Source organism: Anas acuta, chromosome 1, assembly GCF_963932015.1.
Source record: "Anas acuta chromosome 1, bAnaAcu1.1, whole genome shotgun sequence".
In the NCBI taxonomy this organism is placed as follows: domain Eukaryota; kingdom Metazoa; phylum Chordata; class Aves; order Anseriformes; family Anatidae; genus Anas; species Anas acuta.
This window is the reverse complement of record NC_088979.1, coordinates 80,923,884-80,947,012: the sequence shown is the minus strand read 5'-3', so window position 1 is coordinate 80,947,012 and position 23,129 is coordinate 80,923,884. Positions and strand designations below refer to the sequence as shown.

At 43.3% G+C, this 23,129-nt stretch overlaps 1 protein-coding gene across 4 annotated transcripts in view; it reads right to left on the bottom strand.

Moving 5' to 3' along the window:
* UMODL1 (uromodulin like 1) overlaps window positions 1-22,411 on the bottom strand; it is a 46,810-nt gene extending 24,399 nt beyond the window's left edge. For 2 of the 4 annotated variants that reach the window (XM_068684801.1, XM_068684791.1), the window contains exons 1-10: window positions 21,475-22,409; window positions 17,576-17,818; window positions 10,298-10,459; window positions 9,786-9,892; window positions 7,655-7,847; window positions 6,593-6,733; window positions 5,668-5,787; window positions 3,739-3,993; window positions 3,455-3,567; window positions 1,695-1,914 (exon numbers count right to left, since the gene is read on the bottom strand). In XM_068684801.1, coding sequence (XP_068540902.1) covers window positions 1,695-1,914; window positions 3,455-3,567; window positions 3,739-3,993; window positions 5,668-5,787; window positions 6,593-6,733; window positions 7,655-7,847; window positions 9,786-9,892; window positions 10,298-10,459; window positions 17,576-17,818; window positions 21,475-21,553 — 1,633 coding nt within the window. In that variant the 5' untranslated portion in view covers window positions 21,554-22,409. Of the gene's footprint in view, window positions 1-1,694; window positions 1,915-3,454; window positions 3,568-3,738; window positions 3,994-5,667; window positions 5,788-6,592; window positions 6,734-7,654; window positions 7,848-9,785; window positions 9,893-10,297; window positions 10,460-17,575; window positions 17,819-21,474 lie in introns of all 4 variants that reach the window. The other 2 variants (XM_068684810.1, XM_068684781.1) reach the window with 2 other exon arrangements.
* Between the last annotated feature and the right edge of the window lie 718 nt (window positions 22,412-23,129).

Here is a 23,129-nt window from a genome sequence, read left to right as displayed (position 1 = left end):
GAACTGAAAACAGCTGGTGGCTAACAGAGTATTAGAGAGGGATGCTGCCTACACTTGCCATATTCTTGCATGATATTATGCTATATGGGCCTGACTCCGCACAAGTCCCCTTTTCCTTCCTCACCATGCCTCACAAAACAGACCATTTAGTGCCTCTATTAACCATGGCAGAAAGCCTATTAATTACATGAGACTACAAAGAAAAATGCCATTGCTCCACTCCCTGCAGTTCTGCTATCCCTCCTGGCTTCTCATCTTTGCAGTTCCAGAGCTGAACTCTCTCCTCTGCCACAGTCACGAGACCAAGCACGCTGCCTTTTGGTGGCCACTGGGGATGCAGGTGGCATCACTCCACAGGTGCAAGAAGAGCCGTGTGGTCTTACTTCCAAAGGGCCCATCCCAGGGCACTCAGGGGTGAGGAAGCAATAGAGCCAATTATAAAAATCCTTTCCTAAGTCTCCCTCCTTGGAGATCTTAAAAGCCACCTAGACATGGTCCTGGGTAGCCTGCTCTGGGTGGCCCTGTTGAGCAGGGGGATTGGACCACATGGCCTCCAGAGGTCCCTTCCCACCTCAACCACTCTGTGATTCCGTATTTCCTCCATGCGCTGCACTCCTTGGCCTAATTTTCCACATCTGACTTTAAGAAACTCATGTCAAACAAATGCCTCTCTGTGCAGAACTAGGAAATAGACCACTTTGCTCTAGCCCTAAGGAGGAGTGGGGGAGTTGGCTGCTCTCCTGGATAAGAGTGCTGCTACTGGAAGCCATCTGGCTTTTGTGCAATTAAAAAAAAAAAAAAAAAAAAAAAAAAAAGCACACAACTATCTCCTTCTTCCCCACTCCTTCAGCCACAGGACACAGCCCCTGTGCAGCCAGGAGAATATCAATAATGTTTGTAAACGATCCTGCAATTCAGTTCCTGTTAGCACTGTGATGTTTGCAGGCTTCAGGTGCAGTTTGTCTCTTCTGTTTTTTCCTGTCCTCCCTAACCTCTGCATGCTCTGCAGCTCCAAAGGGAGCTTTCCCTAATTGCAGCAAATAAGCTTTTAAGGGCTCAGTACATGGAGAGAGAAGAATAGCCCATTTTGTTGACTTTGGCAACCCTTTGAGCTCTGGCTGGCTCTGCCAGCTGGGAAACCTGAAGCCAGAACTTAGCCCTTTGAAGATAAAAATGGTGATTACTAAAGATCAAACAAAGGCCTAGTTTAACATAAATTCCGTACGTGTTTCTTCAGTCCTATTCACTGAGAGGACATTTGGGAATTTCTCCTACCAGATTTCCTAAACCCTGGCCCAAGTACAACTCCGCAGCCTTGAAGCACGAAACCATTTAGAGGGCATGAGTATCTAAGGGCTACAAATACCCCAAAGTAATCCTGCCCTCAGATCAGTGTGAGAGAGATATTTCAAACTTTCCACAGTTCACAAAGGAGAGAGAGAAAGGAAAATTAATGTGGAAATTAAGGGCTCCCCTCCTCATAAAACACCATGGAGGGAGGTGGTGCCTGCAGCTACCTGGGGACAACCCCTGCTCCTTCTTCTTCATGGCTTTCCCTCCAACAAACCATCTAAACTCCACATATCTTGTCTTCCTATGAAGTACTTTTCAGGAAGAATGCTGGTGATACTGTGCATGATCAAAATATCAACACTGTTCTGTTGTCAAAAATAAATAAATAAAATTTAAATTACCTTCTATTGCAGAGTTCTGCTGATCCACCAAAAGTACAGAGCCATTGTACAGGTAAGAAAGCATCGGGGCAAAGGTGGAGGCATCAACTGGAAACCCAGGATCCTGCACAGCAATTTTGAGCCTCACAACGATGCTCCCAGCTCTCAGGGATTCGGTCTGCACTTTCAGTTTCCCAGCCTCATATAAAGCAGTAATGTTGGGTGGAAATGAATTCGCAATCTGAGTAGAGTTAGAGAAGCAGTGACAATCAGGAACCCAGCAGACACAGATGATTTTTAAAACCACGGTGGTACTGTTTTTAAAGGTTTATATACATGCAACATCAGTAGGAAATGTGGTGAAAAGACAGAAAAGTTTCAAAATATTTTGGAGACTATTTACACACACACACAGGTGTGAGTCTCCTTGGTGAAAAAGAAAATGTATTTGAGACAGCCCACCTTCAAGGAAATATCACAATTACACCATGGTTGATTACCAATCAAGTAAGTAGACATGTGAATTGAACAAATGGTGTTCCTCTAAGCATTAAATACTGATGTCAGTATATGAGCTGGGCAGGGGTTAGTGGTTTTGCCTCACGTCCCTAGAAGACATCTCTGTTCTTGAGCCTTTTGTTCGTACCTCCAGCTAAAAGCATGCCTTTGAGCATTCAGAGCAGCACCATAAATCAGCTCATCTTTGCTCCCATTCAGGCAGTTTGCTCCAAAAATTCCTAAGTACACGCAGTTAAACTGACCTAAGTTCAGATCTGGGTGAGGAGGCAAGAAAAAAAGCAGAGAGGAAGTGAGAAGGGGATGCTGTGCTCCCAGTGAGGCAGAAGCAACACAGATGGGCATCACTCCTTTTCCTTCCCAACTTCGTGATGTCAGTTAGGTCTGCGTCAGCCTCAGAGGAGATTCACTGACAAAAATCCTCCTGCACAGCAAAAGCAAGCAATTTGCAACTGTGGAAAATAAAACCACGTCAGGAGGTTTGACTTGCAGTTTCTCATGAGTAAACGCCTCTTCTGGACTGCCTTTGAAAATACAGCCCCAATGTTGGTGTAGTGTTTATTTATTTATTTTCCCCTCAGATTTATATTTACAAATGTTTATGAGTGCCCTTTTGTTTTGGGAAAGTCTAGTTTTGGATCAAGATCTGAATTCCTCTGTCTGGGCCCTGTGCTATACAGCAAATCTGTAAGAGGCTGCCGCATCTGAAATGTCCTGCCTGTTTGGGAAGCCGAGAGCTGGAAGCAGAGTTCATGACTCAAGTTTTGTTGATGGCTGATTACACCTGAGCATTGACAGTGGCTGCACGTGGGCATGCAATGAATGGGGCTGGAGAAGAAAGCCCGGCCCCACCGCTCTGCTTAAAGAAAAAAGAGCTCTGCGAGCAGCCAAACACTTAGGGAGAGGACAGCACTGAAATGAATGCCAGCAATGTCATTTCAATAATCCATTAAAGAGACTCAAGTCAATTTAGTGTGTGTTTACTGCCAAAGTAAAGATCCAAGGAAAGGAGTCCCTGCTGCATGCCTGGATTTCTAATTCCTTTACTCTTCTGTAAGGGAAAATTCTCATAAGCTCCATTGCTAATAAGACCAAGGGCTTGATCTGTTTAGTCAGTTGGATTTTGTTTTAATTATAAAGAAAGGTCATAGGAAACAATATTATAATTTCCAGGGGACATTTGAGCCAGGCACAAAATACTCTATTTCATTAAATAAATTCTAAATTGAAGAAAAATACATTACCCAGATATACTTTAGCATTACCTCTGTAAGCAACAGTCTTGAAAATTCTTCATATGCTGAGCTACTGGCGTCACGGAAATCTTCAGTGAAATTATAGTTGAGAATCCTCATAGTAACACCAAATATCTTAGCCTCTGTAAGACACAACATCAAAACACAGATTGACAAAGCAGAAGAGGAAAAGATCCAGTCAGAACTGATGCACCCAGACCAAAATGTTAGATGCACAGCCCAGCACTGAGAGCCAGCAGGAACACAGTGTCAGTGTTGGATCTATAGCCACCATCACCTTCATGGCTATTTACCTGTTTTAACATTTTGATGGGAGATGCTGGTTTTTCCACAGGTTTCATAGCTGATCTCCACTGAATACATCACTCCTGCTTCCAGTCCAGACACATTCATTTTCATTTCCTCTGTTTTCAGGTTTTGTACAATCTCCTTGCCCTTGAACACTTGGACTTGGAAAGTATGGTTTAGTGTAGACTCAACATGCCAGGACATTTCAAAACTACTGCTGGTGACACTGAAGATTCGGTGGTTTCTAATTGCAGAGGGATCTATTGCAGTCCCAGGAAGAATCATCACAGAAAAAGCAACATTTCTTCTTTAAAGCACTGTGATATCACAAATCCATTATACACAAGCACTTTGACAGTCAGTAGGGGAAGCTCCTCTTTACATTATGTCAGAGCAGATTTGGTCCCCTCATCCATGAACCATCCCACTAGACTGATTAATTGGGTATTTACTCTTTTTATTTCCTTTTACTGTATATTTATGTGTTGAATCTCTAGTAACATTAATAACCATACAGTGAGCTACAGGCTCAGGCAGCAGAAATAAGTTTGGAAGAGTGAATCTGTGTACTCTACATGTCTTTACACCTGCTTTGCTTGTCACTTTCATCATTAAAATGCACCTCTTCAGGTAAAGGCTGCCTTGATTATGCCTGGAAAAAACCCACAGATGGCAGCTTTTACAAGCTGGGGGTGAAGCAGGGGTGAACATTTTACCTATTTATGCCATGCTAGTCCAGCACAATCAGTGTCACATCAATGGGAAAAGACAGAACCCTTCAGAGATGATTCCTCTCCTCAAAGGAGGAGGAGGTGTCTAAATCGGGCAGGGTGCATTGCCTTCTGGCAGGGCCTGCCTGTCTCCACCAGCTAGAGGGAGAGCTGAGATGATGAGGACAGACTGGGCACACCTCCTGTAGACAGCTGCGGTCGAGTAAGAAGAACATCAGCCCCCACGCTAAACTAGAGACCACAGCATGCTGCTGCCACAACATCCATTCTTTCATGCTAATGGTTAGCCTCAGGCAAAGGGTTGTTTTCTTCAATTATTTCAGTCAGACACAGTTGTTTCCAGGCTTCTGAGCCAGGTCGGTGCCAAAAGCACTAACGGCCATACCACCCCTGCTCTAGAAGGACTTTGGTCTAATTCCTTTAGTTTCAGTTTGGACCAGAAGCTGTGGATAAAGATGAAGATCAAGAAAATTCAGCCTGCCTCTGCGAACTAGACAAAGAACTACTTAAAGCGATTTCCTCCCACAAGAAGAACAGGATGTTGTTAAAAAAAGATTGTGACCACTCTCATCTGAAAGGACTGAAGTCACTGATACAAAGATAACTCTGTCAGGCTTTGTTCCCATCACAGTCCCTCAGACAGCTGTAGCGCATAGCAGGGAGCATTCACAGAGGCTAACTTAAATACAAGGTGGCTGTGGCCAGGTTCTTTGACTCGTGCCCCACCAGCATCCCAGTGGCCATGGCCAGCAGGAGCTCAGGTGGCAGATCCTCCTGTACCTCAGTGCGGGACAAGCCCAGGATGTGCATTCAGCAGAGCTCAGGGACAAGTGAGTGGTGCCAGCCTCCTACAGCCCTTACTGGTGTGCTTCCTCATGCTGGAGAATTTGGATTACCTGTGGAAGAACTTGTGCTTGAATAGCACACCAGGCACCAGTGGATCAAGCCAGCCCCCCTCTTCCAGCAGCAGCCATGGGGGTAACAGGGGGGCTTCTCCAGGGCTCACCTCACAGCTCCACAGCCCCTGATCCAAGTCTCCCATTACAGGACTCTCCTGCCATTTCTGTAGGAGGAGATTCACTCCAAAACTACCATCAGCTTTTGTGAACACCCTCTTGTAACTCAACTAGCCCCAGGAAAAAGGGATCACAAAGCGCCTGAATTAAAGCAAGACAATATTCATTCAGATCCAAAGTTACTTACAGCACCCAGCATCTGTAGATTGGTTAGTTGTGGGCAAGAGACTTGAATTACTTATAGATGGAGAGCTATTGCTAGCAGTAATGGGATCCAGCTCTGAGCTTGGAGTAGACAATGCCATGCCTAAGGGACAAACAGCATTATCGAAGAGTTAAAGCATTCCTAACAAAGCAAATCCAAAGTAATACCATTCACATTTTCACCAGCTGAAGAGTAGCAATAGAAGTAATATAAATAGAAATGAAAATAAACGTATTATCATATCACACAAGCATAAAACAATACATTATCTTAATTTTTGAGATTAAAGGATTGTTAAATTGTTTTCTAACTAGAGCATTGGATCTGCAAGCACTGATTTATCTTATTATCTTTAAGCCTATTAGCAGGCTCATTGGTGTCTGTTGGCTGTAAGTACATGCCTATATTTGTTGCTGAACTGGTGCTGAGAATTATTTCATGCATCGCTGAACTCCAGCTGCCTCCAGCAGAGGACTCGCTAACAGTGCAGCAGCTCAGGGTGGGATTGGACAGCCACGGAGTGCAGGCTGCAGTCACACAGTCAAAACAGGAAGGAGGCTTCATGTACAAATAGCGTCACTAATCGTGTTCCCCCGGGAGGCTGGGGACATGTACTGACAGTGAATGACTTGCTCTGAGAAGCAGTCAGGGTCTGAAGCTAGAGGTATTGGCAGGTAAGGACAGCTGCAGGTGAGGTATGAGAATCAGCCTGGAACTTTTACATAAATACACTGCATTTCGTCATGAACAGCTAGCAAGCTGGCTTATACTGTGTATTCTTCCAGCAGGAGGAGGAAGGGCACTGCATGCTCCAGAAAACTTTACCTTATAGTTGCTCCTGCAATTGGCAATAAAGCCCAGCAGAGACTTTCTCTGTGCTTCCCAAAGTGGCACCTACATTTCTTACCATCCTTTCCTGTGCTCAGCTGCTGAGGGCTGACATCTGCATGTTCATTCTCAGGGCTGCAGCTGTAGTAACCCTCCAGATTTACACAGGTGTTTTGCTTAGGACAAGCGTTGAATTCAGCATAGGAGCATTCATTGACATCTAAGAAGAAGAACAACACTTACACAGATACTGACAGCAGCATCAAGACTGCAGTGCATGTAGACCTGCTCTGGGTAGGATAAATTCTGTTTAAATATGCAGTAACTCTGATTAAGCAATTCCAGATTTATGTGGGCACAATGAAATCAGAATGTCGTCCTTCCCTGAAACTAGCTCCCATTCGGTTGTAACCTCATCACTTTTTAGTCAGATTAATTGGGTTAAGATGGCAACTAGCAGCAGCTCTGTCTTACAGTTTCAGGGTGCCATCCAAACCTGAGAGAAGTCAGTGGCAGGGGAAGGAGATCTACCCAGGGATCTCACTGAAATCTGGCAGGAGTTTTCAAAAGTAAATACAGAAATAGAAGTGATGACAAATAGTGCTTATGGATGCATTTCAGGAGGGAAAATATTCAGATGACTATGCAATAATAAATAGATTAAATTAATCTAAACCAAACACATTTAAATATTTACCTAACTTTTAAAAAGTAGGTTAATAAACAAATACTCCTTGTTTCATGCAAGTATCTGGAAGCATTACAAGTCCATAAAAACGGAGTATATCTGGTTCCCAAGAATACTAAAAACACTTAAGAGCCTATTTAATATGACTAGTGATTGTGCTACAAACTTGAATACCTTTGCTTTTTCATATGAAGTAGGGCTATGCTATTAGGAGAAAATACATTTATTTGAGGAAGCAGAAGTATTCCACTCCAAACTATTTATTCCAAAATTAACTACAACCCTCTCTTCATCCTATAATACCTGGGTTACAGCCACATTTGCAAAGGTTAGAAGATCCACTATACTCTGTTTTTGAAAGCCAATTGATAGTCATGTAGACAAAATCCCAGGTGAAGAGGGATGAAGCCCCCTGGAAAGGCTTCCCTCAGTGATAGGATTATAATAATTAACCTTGTACATCCGTGTCAATAACTTCATAGACACGCTTCACAATGTCTTTCAAGGAAGAAGAAACCTCTGCTAGTGGAGCTGGTTGATGCAGTCCGATGAGAACCTGAGATGCCACTGTCCCAGAGTATATTTCTGCTTGGTTACTCTGGATATGGTGCACAGAGGCATTCAAGGGCTGTAATGCACCAGTAATCTGGAAAACAGGTGAGCAAACACTTTGGTATCTCATTTCTTTATCAGTACAGCTGTATACAAATGAGACATAATCTATGCAATGAATATCACCAGAAACCAAGTGCAGAAAGCACCAATTCAGAAAATTCAGGAAAGCAACAACATTTAGTTATATATTTATGCAAGGTGAACTCTTCTTATTATGACATTTCACAAAAGAGTTACACGTAACTACATGTAAGAGTATAGTAAATCCAAGTTAAGGAAGACGTGGAGCTGCATGTCAGATCTTACATGCTTAGACAGGATATAACACAAGAAAATATGGAAAAGTCTCTTTGACATGTAATGCTTAAACACCAAAATTGCCATAGACAGAATATACTTCAGACAGACTTTTAAAGTGCACCCAAACTGTCCAACACTCCCCATGTCAAGCAGCTAAAAGGACTGCTGACAAAGGGAATAGAAAGAAAAGGGAGAAAGAAAAGGGAAGAAGGCTGATACTGAGAACTTGGAGAGACCCAAGGACTGGTCATTGCAACTGGGAGTCAGAAACCAGAGAAGGGTGATGGTGATGGACTGAGCATTAGAAGTCAGTATAGCAGACAAGGACTGGAAAACATTCCTTTGGGTAGTGGTTCATTGCTAATCTTCATTTCTTATTTTCTATTTTTTGAGTGTTCAACTTTGCCATAGCTTGCTTTAGACCAGCTGTAACAGTCCTAGTATCAAACCAGTGTAAGAGTCTTAGATCACTGACCACTACTCCTTGCCACACAGGTACCGGGCCAAGGTTTCTCACTTTTTCAGGGTATCAGAAGTGGGAATTCAGGTAGGAGGAAGGATTAAATTCATGCAATATCCCCACACTACTGCTACCATCCATATTATCCTGGGTGTCAGTGCTAAACTGGTATAGGAGAAGTTTCCTTTGCTACTTGCCCATACCTACATAGAAACTGTGGAGGAACGGAAATAAAAACAGTGATATAGAGAACTTTCTCCTTGGGTACCTTTCAAAGGCCATAACCAAGTCTGGACTTCTCCATGAGGTGGTGACATGTACTAGGGAAAAGGCCTGGAGGATCTTTGTCCAAGTTCATTGATGCCTTTCCTAATTACCACTCAATGGACAGAGAGATCCCCCTTGTCCAAACATGGCTGTAGTTTGTGGCCTGGCTCCTTCCTGTAGACCCTTCTTTAAAGAAGTGGGCCAGAAGGGCAAACACCTCACACCCTTGTTATGGTTTGGTTTTCTTTGGCTGCCTCAGTTTCTTCCTCCCTGCGGTGGCTGGGGCGCTGAGAGGCAGGCCGGGCTGCTGCCCTGTGGGCCTGCTCATGTTGTTACCATGGCCACTGCTCATCCACGCAGGAGGCAGAGCCTCCGACTGATGGAAAAAGCAATTCCCTGCTGTCTCCTGAGGCGCTGCTGCTGTGGGAGAGGTGACAATGAAATGCCCTTGCTCCAGACAGGGTCCCTCACCACCAGCCTAGGTTCTCACTGGGTTCTGGCACTGCACAATCCACCTTCCATGTAGCTCCCAGTGTCATGGATCAGAGCTCTCTCTTGAAAGGTTCAACTCAAAACCAAACCATGCAGACCATGAAATCCAGACACAGCCTGTCATAAACTCAAAACTGAGCTGAGCTGAAGCTGGAATAAAGCAGGAAAACTATTTCAGACTGTGAAAGCTTTCTCATCCTCTTGGCAGAGACCTGAAAAATTTACTATAGAAGCTGCTAGATCAATTTTACTTGAGCCCTGTGAGGATGAGACTGACATTCATCAACCAGCAATACATGACGGCCAAAAAACAGGGTGAGCAGCTGGCAAGGTGGTATCCAGCTCAGAGGACCATGGGTTCCCTCCTGGGCTGAAGCAAGTGGTAGTCAGCAAGTAATGGAGACGTAGACATGATGGGCAACACACGAGGGTGCCTGAGTTTGTACATACCATGGAGTGCAAAAGGCGTGAATGGTTCAGAAGGTGGGAATCCACTCTGATTAATTCATTAAAATCCATCTTCACCAGCACTGTCACGTTGTACCAGAATATCCTTTCTGAAGCGTACAAAATAAAACGGCCAAGTCATCCGAGGTAGGATGCTATACAAAGCTACGGAGCTGTAGGCAGGCTCCAAGAAAACAAGGCAAACTTTAACTTTGAGATTATGAAGGGCCCATGTGCAGCCATCAGCTACTGCTCCAGTCACCATATGCTGCAGACAGCAGCATCAGCTGAGGAGGAGAAGTTATGTGAGGTCCAACAGACCTGTAACAACCCCTGCTCAGCTTCACAGGCTCAAGCACTGAAAGCGAATATCCTGGAGCGAACCCAAGGCAGATTCCCATATTTGTTTTATGAAGAGCTATGGTAACAGTTGTTGTTCTGCCCACTCCCACCCTCAGAAGGAAAAAATAAGCACATTTCTATTAGAAGCAGTCTTGAATTTATCAGTAACATACCCTCTGGCTTTGGATCCACACAGCCCTCTCCTTTGGATGAGTTGCAGCACTTTTTAAGCCCTGGACATTCAGCATCGAACGTGCAAGGATAATCAGATGTTTCCATATTCTCCATTGGACAGATACCAGGTCTTGAGGCAAATACACTGGACCTGTTGAGCGCTAAGTAACAAAAACATTTCTGAGAACAAAAACACAGAAAATTGTTTCCATAAAACCGTGCCATTTAATTTATAGCAAACACTTCCTCCTCATTTTAGAAGTGTGTCTGTTCTGAGGTTTTCATGGGGACAAAACAGGAGCCTAAATGCCTTTATTTCATTTCAGAAGTGTAAAAGTTCTCAGAATTTTCTCACATTCATGACATTTCTGCTACAGAAATATTGAACTCATAGTTTTCCACTAATGGCAACGTATAGACAGATAGATAGGCAGCATGGTAGATTAGATAAATAAATGGATTCTAAATGTGGAGAAATCGGAGCACTGCAAGACAGAAAATGTACATGGTGCCAGCTATGACTAATCCAAATGCTGTATAATGATCAAAGCAAACAGGTAGCGTCTACGCTAGAAATCAGAAGTTTTTATTTAATCTTTTCCATTCATTTTGTGGTTACAATTTTTTGATCCTACAAATTCTTGGTCCATTAACCAGGCAATTAAAGTCAGCCTAGAGAAAAATAAAAGTTACTCCTGTCATAGAAGGTTGCAGTGTGGGAAAACCACATTCAACATAATAAAGTCCACAGCAAATGAAAGGTCTGTAGCAAACTATAGATCTATCATGAGCTGCCATTTCCGAGGGTTTCCAATTTCTGTTATCCCAAGGCTCTGAATAAAAGTAAATCTGAGGTTTCTGAGAAGCAGAAGGGAATAATGAATCTATGACTTTTGGCCTCAGCAAAGTAGGCTTCTTAAAAAGGCAAATGATACTGATTCATCAAGTTTTAAACTAAATCTCTGTCACTTGCTGCCACATGCACAGGCCAAGTCCCCCTCTCCTCCAATCCATGCTAGACTGGAACTGATTGCAGAGAGCCTTGGCAGATTTCATAACCGATCTCATGCTTAGCACTAAAAATCCTCAGTTCAATCTGCAGTCCATGGCATGCAGAACTCAACATGTATAATTTTCAGGCACTTTTGCATCTGGGCATGCAGTCATGTTTGCATTAAGAAATAGTATATTACCAACAGTGGTTTTAATATTATGGTCTTTACCTTCTAGTGGTCCCATAGTGCACTTTTCAAGGGTCTTGGAAAGGTAATTTAGAAAATTAATTATCATTTAATAATAGGGGTCCACAACTCTGCTGAAAAGCGTGCCAAACCCCATAAGCTGGGGAACAGTGAAGGCACAGAGTTGAGACTCTCAGCAGCATGTAGGCTATTTGCACATGTAACTTTGAAGTTTTGCATGCAGAATATATAGGACAGCACCTCTGCACACTGTTATATTGCATTTGATATACTCTATTTGTATAGCCGATGAGCATACACTTTAATGGGACTGTGAACATCTTTCAAGTAGAGTTGGTGTTAGACCCACAAGAGCTCTGGGCAGCAAATAAGGAAATTGTACTCTGTACAATCTGACCCAAACTACTTCTGGGTCCAGCAAGCCCCGTAGTCCTGTTCTGCTTCCCAGCATGGATCAGGACCCTCTGCTTCTGACTCTGGGACTGGCACTGCAGGTCATTCTCTCAAATGGGTCCTACTTCTGGAAAGCTCTTCCTGATTTCTAGTCCAAAGTCACAATAACACCTCAGTCACCCTTAAATGAGCCAGGTAAACCCTGGTAAGCAGGACACAAGCATTAAAAATCTCTCCATCTCTAAGACTCAAGTGCAGTTCCAGCAGGTTTGAAGTTCAAAGCAGCTTTTTCCACCCAGGTCCTTTTCTGCCACGCTGAACTGTGGTGTAAACGGTTTAATGGGTCACGTGCAATCTCAGAAAACACTATTGTGTCCTGGCTGAGTGCCACCCTAGCCATTTATCTAAAATCTAAAGGTCATCATTTTCGCATCAGCGGAAACTTGGATGGATTCACATCACATTTCTGCCTAATCACACCAGATGCACTTTGCAAATTTGATTTACTCTTTCCACTTTGATCGTCTTTGAGGATGGTCACCCAGAGCTACAACACTAACCAAGCAACACGGCCAGCACCAGGGAGCGAGCTGGGCAACTCGTCCATCAGTCAGACAAAGTGTGGACTTTCCTCTGTTATCTGCATCATTGTGCAGAAGGAGAAATGCAGCACTCAGTGCTTAGCAACTGAAAGCAGTTACCAACCTGTCCCCAGGAGAGCCACTGGGCTGGGAGATAGGTGCTGAGGGACAGCACTGGCTCAGATGCAGCTTCTCTCTTCTCCCTCCTTCCACTCAGAGCTACCAGGCTTCACCCAGAGGGTGTGGCGGAGCAGGGGGCCAAAACTCTGAGCTCGTCTCAGGCATCAGGAGGTGGAGACAAATCTATGATAATACAGAAGGAGCTCCTGGCAAAGCCCATTGCAAAGGCAGACTGACAGTTTTCATCACACAACCCTGTTTTCAGGGTCTTTGAGCGTTGCTAGCCTTTACCTGCTCAGATGGGTATTGCCCACCCTGTCCAGGCCTTAAATGGGATGGAGGGCAGGGTCTGGATGTGCAGGCTTGGCATCTGACAAACACTCAGTGCCCTTTCCCATGAAAAGCCGTATTATTCCCTGCAACATATCCAGGAGCCGGGGGCTGAGATTCAGCAAGGACACAGCTGTGGGACGATGGGGGAGCACGGCCTTCCAAGCACAAAAGCAGCCTGTGCATGCTCAGGAGAAACTTGTTGAAATTTAGCCAGAAGGGGCTGCTCCCACCAGCATCACCACGACGTGGCCATGCTCTGCCACGGTGCCACTCGTACCAGCAAATGATGAGAGCTGGCAGGGGCCCAGGGTGAGCCCACAGCCATCCTGGGGCTTAGTGCACTTGGGAAAGGCACCAGGTGGTGAGCTGAGTGGGGCAGATAGCTTGCGAGGAAAGGCTACTAAAGAGACTGGAATTTTGCTGTGGAAAGGAGAAGGCTGAGGGGGATGCAATCAGGGTTTACAAAATCTCTGATGACAGCCCAAGCAGTGGGGACAGCCATGCCACAAGTCCCCACTGCCTCGGTTAGACCCAGCATACATCATCTGCATACAGGGGCTGAAAGGTCCCAGCCCTGCTGGGGAACTACCTGGACACCTGAAATTACATTTATTATTATTATTATTATTTTTACTTTACATTTCTTTTTCTGAAAATCTGAGGAAGTTATTCACATAAAGCATTCTCCAAATGAACTTTGCAAATCAAGGTCTCTCATTAAGAAACTCCAGATTAAAGGTGTCTGGGCCTTCTTATTTCAGCCTTTTTGTACACGTGCCAAAAAAAACAACCTCCATCACACGCTGATGCACTCTTTGTCTTCCTGGCCAGGGATCAGTCAGGGTAAGATGGCAGATAAGGAAGGAGACTCTTGCCTGAAGCTCTCTGGTTTCACCTTAGGTAGCATCGTAGAAGGTGGGTGCCAAACCAGCCACCAAAAGTAACCACACATCTGACCCAGGCAGACAAAACCTGCTTGGAGAATTGGACCCTGCCTCTGCCTATAAAAAAAAAAAAAGACATGCAAAATACTGGGGAAGTCTCCTGCAAGAAGCTCATAACCACCTTTCCGATACATGAGTTTCACAGGTCCAGGAACCAGATCCACAGCTCTGGGATATGCTCAGCAATCGGAGGCTGCTCAACCATCACCATCAAGGGCACAGGGCTCCACGCTCCAAGCACAATGGTGCTGGAGGCAGCACTGGGCACTCCAGGGATAAAAATAAATAATCAAAGAGTAGGAATCACACCCTCAGTGTCTCAGAGTGGGCACATGGAATGATGTGATCCAAGTCTCGCTGCAGTTGTGAAAGGCAGAAAACCTCCCTCTCCTCCCACAGGCTTCGTGAAGATAAATTGCTGTCTGGGCATCACCCCGGGATTCACCCCAGGAGGTGATAAATAATTCTCTGTTCAGAGAGAGGCTTAGCAGAGCACTGACACATGCTGTGAAAGCAGAGGCCAGGACAGCGCTGCTGGGATGCCCTGTAGGGGGGCTGTTGCCCCTGAGCACCACATGGAAATGTGGTCCTCAGGGCAAGGCAGCGGGGTCAGGTAATTAACAGGGTTGATTTGCACGCATAGGCAAAAGGAGAGAGGAAACAATGATTGTTTTTATTTAATTCTAACTTTAGAATTAATTCTAGCACTTTTTAGCTTTTAGAAATATATATTTTTTTTAAAGTTAAAGTAGTTGGTGTGTGTGCACACATATATAGCACCATCCTAACGGACTGATAGGCAGCTAGTGAGAACTACCAGAGTATCTTGACTCGTGATATAGATATTTTTGCCCCAACAGTAAATAATAAGAAAAGCAGAGCCTGTCGTATCTCAGGCAGGGATAAATGTTTCCTTCCAGGAAGAAAGCAAGGGGAATAGTGAGGACCAGGTTTCTCTGAAAGGTCATGCAGACCCTCCAGCTTCTGGTAGGATGGAGAGTATGCCAGCATGGATAACATCAAGAAGAAAATAACAGTAGTTTAACAGCATGCTGTGCCATAATTTCAGCAGTTCCAGTTTCTCTTTTCATCATTTATTTAAGACTGTGTCTAGACAGTGCATTACCATTCACAGAATATATGACTAATGCCCTGAAAAGCAAAGATACTGGAATAATCTAAACAGAAAAATCACCTAGAAGCCAGACAAATCCTTTTATGGTTTAAAATATTCCCGAATTTACTTTGACAGGAAAAGAGTCAAGGTGACCACAGTATTTCATGGACAATCCTGCCTAGAGTGTATATCAACAATGTGGCAAGGGCGGATCAGAAGTTCTGCAGCTAAGCTTTACAGGAGATTTACAGATTTGTTAATGTTAGAAAAAATCTCACGGACACTTCTCAAGCCTAACATTCCTTCAGAGGTGCTTTTAAAAGGCATACAATTGTACCAGGAAAAAAAAAAATATTTAAAGTGTTACCAGGATGCCTTCTTCTCCACCCAAGAAGGTGATCTTGAATTCTGGCGGCTCTGAAGCACTTTGAAAATCATGATCCCTCAAGGAGTCCCTTGTGCGAATAGAGGCAAACAGAACTAGCTGGCCACCCTTCAACATCTGTCTGACACAGTTATTTTCTTCTACTAGGAGATCAACAAGCAGTTTTCTCCAACTGCTTCTCCACCTTGTCATTGGATTAATTTATTTACACTACGCATGTGCACACATGCATGCAGATGCATGTATTTGAAATGACCTTACTGAAGTTGCTATTCAACACTAATTAGATCTTCTGGAGAGTTTTCCCAGCCTGTAACTGTTGTTTGAAAAACATGCATTATCAGCAGTGGGTCCTATGCCCGTCAAGCAAGCTTGCCTGGAAATACCATAACATGCAGGTCAAATTGTGCCCTGGCTGACACTCCACCGCAGCCACGGAGACAAAACAATTGCAGGATACAGTAAGTGAGGGATGATGTGTGCCTAATTATGCTTTTCTTCTTCTTCTCTTGCAAATTGTTTTAAGAACAAATACAGCACAACAACCACTTCTGTGTTCTGACCTTTCTGTTAAAAGCATTTTCCTGATAGATACAGTATTCTACTAGCATATGTTGCAAAAAAATACCTTAAAAAAAATGTTTGGAGGTTCATTTTTCCAATGCTCTGAAGCAATTTAAACGTAGGATGAACACATTCTTCTCGATGCGTTCCATGACAAGACATACAGCTCATACCCTCTCACATCACATTATATGACCCAATGCAGGAGCAGGTTTGGGGACATTCCCATAGAACTGAGTCACTCAAGTCCTGTGACCCAAAAGGAGGGTCAGGGCTGCAATAGGACCTTTCCTTTTTGATCTTTTGTTACAGTGTCGACACTATATAAATTACCACAACCATAACATGAAAAGGGGAAATGGAGAAATGCAACGTCATGCAGAAAACAGGAGACAAAATTATGTCTTGCAGAAGTGTGCTGGATGCTGGAACAATCCAGTGCTGCCCTATCTAATCCAAGACCTACTCCAAAATCAAAATCAATCTAAGACTAGATCTTGGATTAGAAAATCTAATTCAGAATAAAAGCATACAACTTTTAATTTAAAAAAAAAAAAAAAAAAAAGACATTAAAAATTGCATGGGTATAACTTGAATCTTCTCAAATACATATAATCTAGTGCAAAATGCTACCTGAATATTTTTTTCCAAGTACAACTCCAGCTTGACTACAGATGTTCTTAAAGGACTTAATATAAAGAAAACTAAATTCCTCTTTTATCAAAAAGGTTTCATGACACCTTCCACTCCATTTTAATTCTATTGAAATCATAACAGTTTATACCAAACTTACTTGAGTAAACCAATACCCATTGGGACTTTGTCACAGGAACCCTTTGGAAACTTTTTGGAAACCCATTTTCCCCCAGGAATCTCTTCCACCTGTGACTCAAGTCTTGCTAAAAATTAGGAATTTCTTGTTTATAACTGCTAGTTCTGAAGTGGGAAGGCAGAATAGCTTCCATCTTGAGTCAAAGATGATTCCCAGGTAGAGTCCTGTTATAACTCAGAAGTTAGATCAGATCCACTACAAGGTTCGCTACTTTCAACAACATAGCCCTAGCTAACCAAGGAAGCACCTGAGAAAATGGGCCCTATTGTAGCTTTGATAGGAAAACATCTTCCCCAAGGCCACAGGTTGTTTGAAATTAACACCAAAATTGAGCTAGAAGCCTGGGAACTGACCTTGCTCCAAATCAAAGGAAATATTATCGTAAGTGCATCCTAAATTGCTTTTGAGAAGAAAGCTCCTAGAGTAGATGCAAGCACACTGGCAGCAGACACAGCACACAGCAAGGCTACATGAGTTATCCCACTTGGCCACAGATTTTGACCTGGACCAGGACAAGTAGTAAGCCCTCCTTGGGATGACAAACAAGCTCTTTCTTCTTGGTCACCATGAACTGGCAGGAGTTTGTGAATAAGGCTGGCAAACAGGAAGAACCAGGAGCATTAGTGTTTCGTGTTTACTCCTTCCCATGTTGGGCTGAGTTTACTGTGGATTTTTACAGACTCACTCATTTCAGTGAACAGGAACATATTGCCCAGGGCTGAACTAAGCCTTTACATGTCTCAGTTTACATGAATCCTCCTCTAGCAGAAGCTTTTATATTAACTATTAATCTGACTAAAACTTACCTAAAGAGCAGTAGAGACCAACTTGTTCATATCCTTCACAGCAGTCTGTAAGGTTGGTGGTCTCAGGGACTTCAACTGTATGATACTGTGTTTTATAATATGTCCGGGGACATACCATCCACGGGATCCATCCACCACAGGAAGTGTTCTTCTCATAGGACTTTTGGTAGGCAACCATCTTAAACACATTTTTGGTCAGGCTATAGTTGCACAGATGATAGCCTAGCAAAGAGAGGCCTTTTTCTAGAAGAAAAATAAAAATTAATAATAGTAAAATAAACAGGAAAGAGAGGGATCGGTAATAACTTGTCACCCTGCAGCATAAGTTCCCTGCAGTGTCTAGTTAAATATGCTGTTATGAGAAAGCAGTGACAGCATCAACACAGATGAATGACTTCCAGGGAGGCTGATGTTAGGAAGAATGTCACTTAAGAAAATGGACAGAAGAAAAGATTAGTAGTGACTGCTTGTCATGGGAATCATTTCAGTCATAAAACGATCCATATTGGCAGAAAATTCAAAGAGCTCTCAGTGCCTTCAGGTACAAAGCAGAAAAAGGGTAATTTAACTCAAGTACTTGTAAAGTGAATTAATACACATTAATAGATATTAACAGTGGAGCAGAATAGGCACTTCCAGAGCAGAGTCATCCAAGCACTTTAGATGTCCACTCCCGGCTCATGCTGCTGAAGGGTTCATCTGGCTGTGCTGACTATAACTGGAAAGAAGGGTGAGCAACTCATGGGCAGATGAGTCACGGGAGGTGTCTGGAATAAGACATCCTTCAGACACCGCCCTAGGCTAAAACTGTGTGCTCATACATCACTGGGGAGGATTTCCAGGTATCTGAGACAAAAGGTATTCCTGGAGCTTCTGTGTTGCCTGCCTGCATTTGTAGTAGACAGTATTAGACCAGGTCCTCTGAGAGATGCTGCGGTTCCTTCAATGTAAACGAAGTTAGAGATAAGTTCATTAACTACATACTTTCATACCAGTTTGAGAATGGGGCTCAATTTCTGAGGTTCTGGAACTGCTCACAAGGAGTATTAAAGTTAGTTTTGTTACATGCTTTACTTAAAACTGAAGTACTTGAGCGGGAGCAGTAAAAAGAAAACAACACCACCACAGATGGGATTGAATTAGCATTGAGCAACCTACAGTCATCTTACAGACATTAGGCTGTCCCTTAATAAGATGTTATACAAGCCATGGGGCTGAGTCACCCCGTGTCCCATTTGGGAAGGAGACGGGATAGAATTAAAAAGGTCTTTATCATCCTTGAGACAAAGCAAAAGATACTTTAATAGGGATAAATATGATTTAGCTGCAGAGATTCGAATGTGGTAGGATTGTTTTTTCTAAGAGCTCTTGGGGGACCTGGGCCAGTCAACACACGGACTGAAGCTAACATAGCATACACAACAAGCATAAAATGGAAGTATTTATGGTTTATCTTATTTGTACAGCTTATCTCTTGCCAGAGAAGATGAAACATGCAAAAACAATTCGAACAAAGAAACAAAACAGTTACTCAGGTTCTTAGGAATCATGTGCTTTTATCACGTTTAGCTTTCCAGATAAACAAATAATATATGTACAATTAGAACAGGACTGGTAAAAGAGCTTAGAACAGGATGATGCATGTGCAGTGCAAGGACAGTCCAGCAGAAGTCACGGGACAGATGCCGTAGGCCACAAAATGTCCCTCAAGCTGGTTCCACCAAATGACTCAGAAGGCCTTCCTCCAGGAAGGAGGCCAGAGGTCTGATCATGAAAGCCCGTAGCCAGTCACAGCCTCCCTCCCCAGCTGAATTTAGGACATCCCTCAGGGAGAAGGGAAAAGAAAAAAAAATCTGGGTTTGGGAGCAGAAATCACAGATCAAGGACTGTTCTTCCAATGCGTGTGATTGGTTACCACTTTATATCAGGCACAAGCAGCTGAGTACGGAGAGCACTGGAGACCCATGCTGTCAGTGCAGAGCTGAGGCTGCAGCAAAGGCATAGCACTGGAAAGCTAAAAATTCCAGAGTCAGCTGAGCTGGCTTAGGCTTTACAGCAATGTGCAACATAAATACAGGTATGAAACTGAGAATAAAATGGTATAGAATTAGACACAGTTTATAATTAGAAGCTACAGCTGTCAGAGCAGATATGAAATCATATTTCATTCTTAAACATTGATACTAGCTATGGAATGAGGCTGCCAAAGCCAAAAGAGAAGGTCTGAGACATGGCTCTGGAGGTACGGAAAGATACCCTCCTGGAAGAGGTGAGACTGAAGGTGACAGGAGAAGGTGCAGCACCACCAACCTTACCATCACCCGCCACATCGATCCAGTTTAAAATAAGTTTTGGCACTCACAGCATTCAATTATTTGCTGACAGCAGTTTCCTGCTGAGCAATGTGGCTTAGATCAATTTGGGCTCCTTAGCAAATTGGCTGTCAGTTCTCATTAGCCCCCATCTATGGGATTATGGCACTATCAAGCGGAATCAAACAACACTGGCTGCTTTTTCCAGCAGCACAGAGTTAATAGCAAAGCAGAAGAAGGGAGTCCCCTACCATTGGCAGTGCTGTGTTAGTCATCTCTGGGCTTCATGTTTTTATCTTAGCAATCACCAGCTTTCAGCACTGGCAGGAAAAAGTATTAATTTTATTGTGTTAAGCAAGAGGAAAAAAAAAAAAAAAAAAAAAAAACATTAAAGCACCTGTTTTGTTAATAGAAATAGATTTTCAGGAGAAAGGCTGCAAGGGAAGCCTGTGTTAGGAGCAGGCTGCTCAGAACTGAAGGTCAAACCCAGAGCAGAGCCAGAACCTGAGAGCAGGATCAAAAACTCAGCAACAAAAACAAACAAATAAATAAATACAAATAAAAATAAATAGTAATAAAAAAGATGGCTTTTACACCACAGACTTAGTTGCAACTCTGGAAACCTCACAAGAGCTGCTCAAGGGCCAGAAATGTCACTGTGAGCTGAAATCTGCAAAACCTTTCACTGGAAGACAGCAAGAGCCAGAGATGAGCTCCTCTCCTGCTTTGCCATAACCTCAAAAATAATCTGTTGGATCAGGCTCACGGAAGGCAGAAATGCAACTTTAAAAGGCAGAGGCTCTGAAACATGGGGAAAAAAATGGGTTGAGAATTCAGTTTTTCTGGTCATTTCAAGCTCTTTCTAAAATCAGAGACATTGCCTTGAAGCAGCAGCAGAACAGGCGTTCTGCTGACTCCCGACCTCTAGCAACAGCTTTTTTAAATGTGGCTTTGACAGGATAACAGAAAAGTTTGCAAAGCTTTTAAAAATATGGTTTTGATTTTAACTGAGACTCACAAAACATCTTAATTAAAAAAACGCAATAAAAGCCAGCCAAAAAATCACAATCTTTTTTCATCTAAATAAATCAAACCACAAATTAAGAATGATTTAGGATTTAATATAACAGTTAAAACCCGGCAACTGGATTAGTTGTTTTTTCTTTTTTTTCCAAACTACAGCCTACAACATAGATGAAAGTTGAACACGTCACCTACGGTCTCATTTTATGCATCTCTCAGAATTTGCCGTGTACACTACCACATAATTTCCTCCAAAAGTTTATTCTGAAGACAATTCTCATAAAAATGTGCACATTCCTGACCGTAAAGCAGTATTCCTACTCATTTACCTGTGGCACAGAGGAAAAGACAAGGCTTTTGCCTGAAGACTAGGATTTGGGCACAAAGGGTGAGGTTTTGTTTGGTTAATTGTCAACAGAGACTTCATAAGTGGTCGCTGCAATGCTGCCAGCTCTTTGGAGAGGGCCACTACTTTATTTATTTGAGATAAGGAGATATCCCACACCCAACCCAAGCTGTCCTACAGAATAACTGTGGTCCTCTGCACTGGTTTGCATCACTCACCTGTGATTTCATTTCCCCTTCCCTGCTGCGTGGCTGCCCAGAGGATGAGAACCAGAACCAGAGTAGGGACCCTGGCCATGGTGTCGCCTGGCCGGGATGAGCCCCTTCTTGCTGCTTCGTTTGCAGGGCAGTCCAGCTCAGCTGGCCTCACTTTCAGTCTTTTGGATCAAGGGAAACTGTGCTGTGTTTGTTCTCCTGCTGCAGGTGGGTGATAGCTGCTAGCAGCAGAAACAAAGGGACTCCGGCGGGAATTTCGCCGCTTCTCTCTGTTCGTGCTCTCCCCTGGGAACCTGCCTCTTCTGCCTGCCCGGCTTCACCTCCCTGCATCACTCTGAGAGCAAGGCATTCCAAAATTCCTGGTTTAATCCATGGTTATCCCTCGGAGCACTTATTCCCTCTTTGCCTTGAATACCTGACACCTAGGAGATAGGTTTACATACCTCAGCTGTCAGGTATATATATGCTAAATTTCGTTTCTGTTCACACATCAGATGATATTGTTTCCAGGTCTTGAAGATGAGTACAATGTCTCTGTCAATGCTTTTCCTGAATTTATGATGTTTCACTGGCTGTTCTCACTTTGCTCCTCGTTTCATTGCAATTTCAGCACCACATAAGCTAGAGCAGCGCTGGCAAACAAGAACGCCTAGCAGAGAGGGCATGAGTCAGTACGCTTGAGAAACCAAAACCCCTTTCTTTTCTTCATGTAAATCACAAAGGCAGGCTCCCAAGAGGAATGTGTCTGTGGCTTTACAATGCACGACAATAACTTACTAACTTGGCTTATACGCAGTAAAGGACTAAACCCAGCTCAGTATTTTATTAGGAGCTGACAATGAGGTATGGAAAGTCACAGGTACAGTTCTTTGAGCTGATGTAATATGTTCAGATCTGTACTTAAATACAGATAGCAGCACCATAGGCAATTTCTTGTGCATAAAAGACCCAGGTGTAAGGGAGCTAGACCCACAAACTCTTTCATTTCTATATGTGCAGAATATCACTAATACAGTTTCTATAAAATACTGCCAGGCAATCACCTTTTCAACACTCACAAGGCAGGACAGTCAGGGCCCTCAACTGAAAAATGGGTTTGGTGAAAAGTGCAAAATGGGCATAGGAGAACATTTCAACCAAATATATATATATTGGTTTGGAAATATTGCTGCTATGCCTGAGGAGAATGTGTACCTTAGCACCCTTTCTCCTGCCCACACCAGGATGTCTGGTTGGGCTGCAGGTCCCAGGTTTTTCTCTCCTCTTAGCACAGGGAGGCTGCTGGGAGACCCTGGCTGTAGGCTTTGCAAAGAATGCATTTGACTCGAAAATCCCACTAATAACATTAAAAAAAATAAATAATGATTGAAAATTTTCAGCTAGCTCTAACAAAAAAAAAGATCTGCAGTACTTAGAAATGACTTGGCACTTTCTGCAAGAAGCTTATGTCCTGGCTAAATTCAAATATGGGTAATTCCAGGCTGATATCTGAACTGGATTGTGTTGGGGTCTCCCACTTAGAATCCTAAATTGCTGGATAGGCTGCCATATGTCTTAAACAGCTGCTGCTTTCAGAGTTAGCTGTAAAACAGATGTTACCGTCTTCAGCACTGAGGACTTCCATGACTGAAGATAATCCTCCAACTTGCAATAAAAGA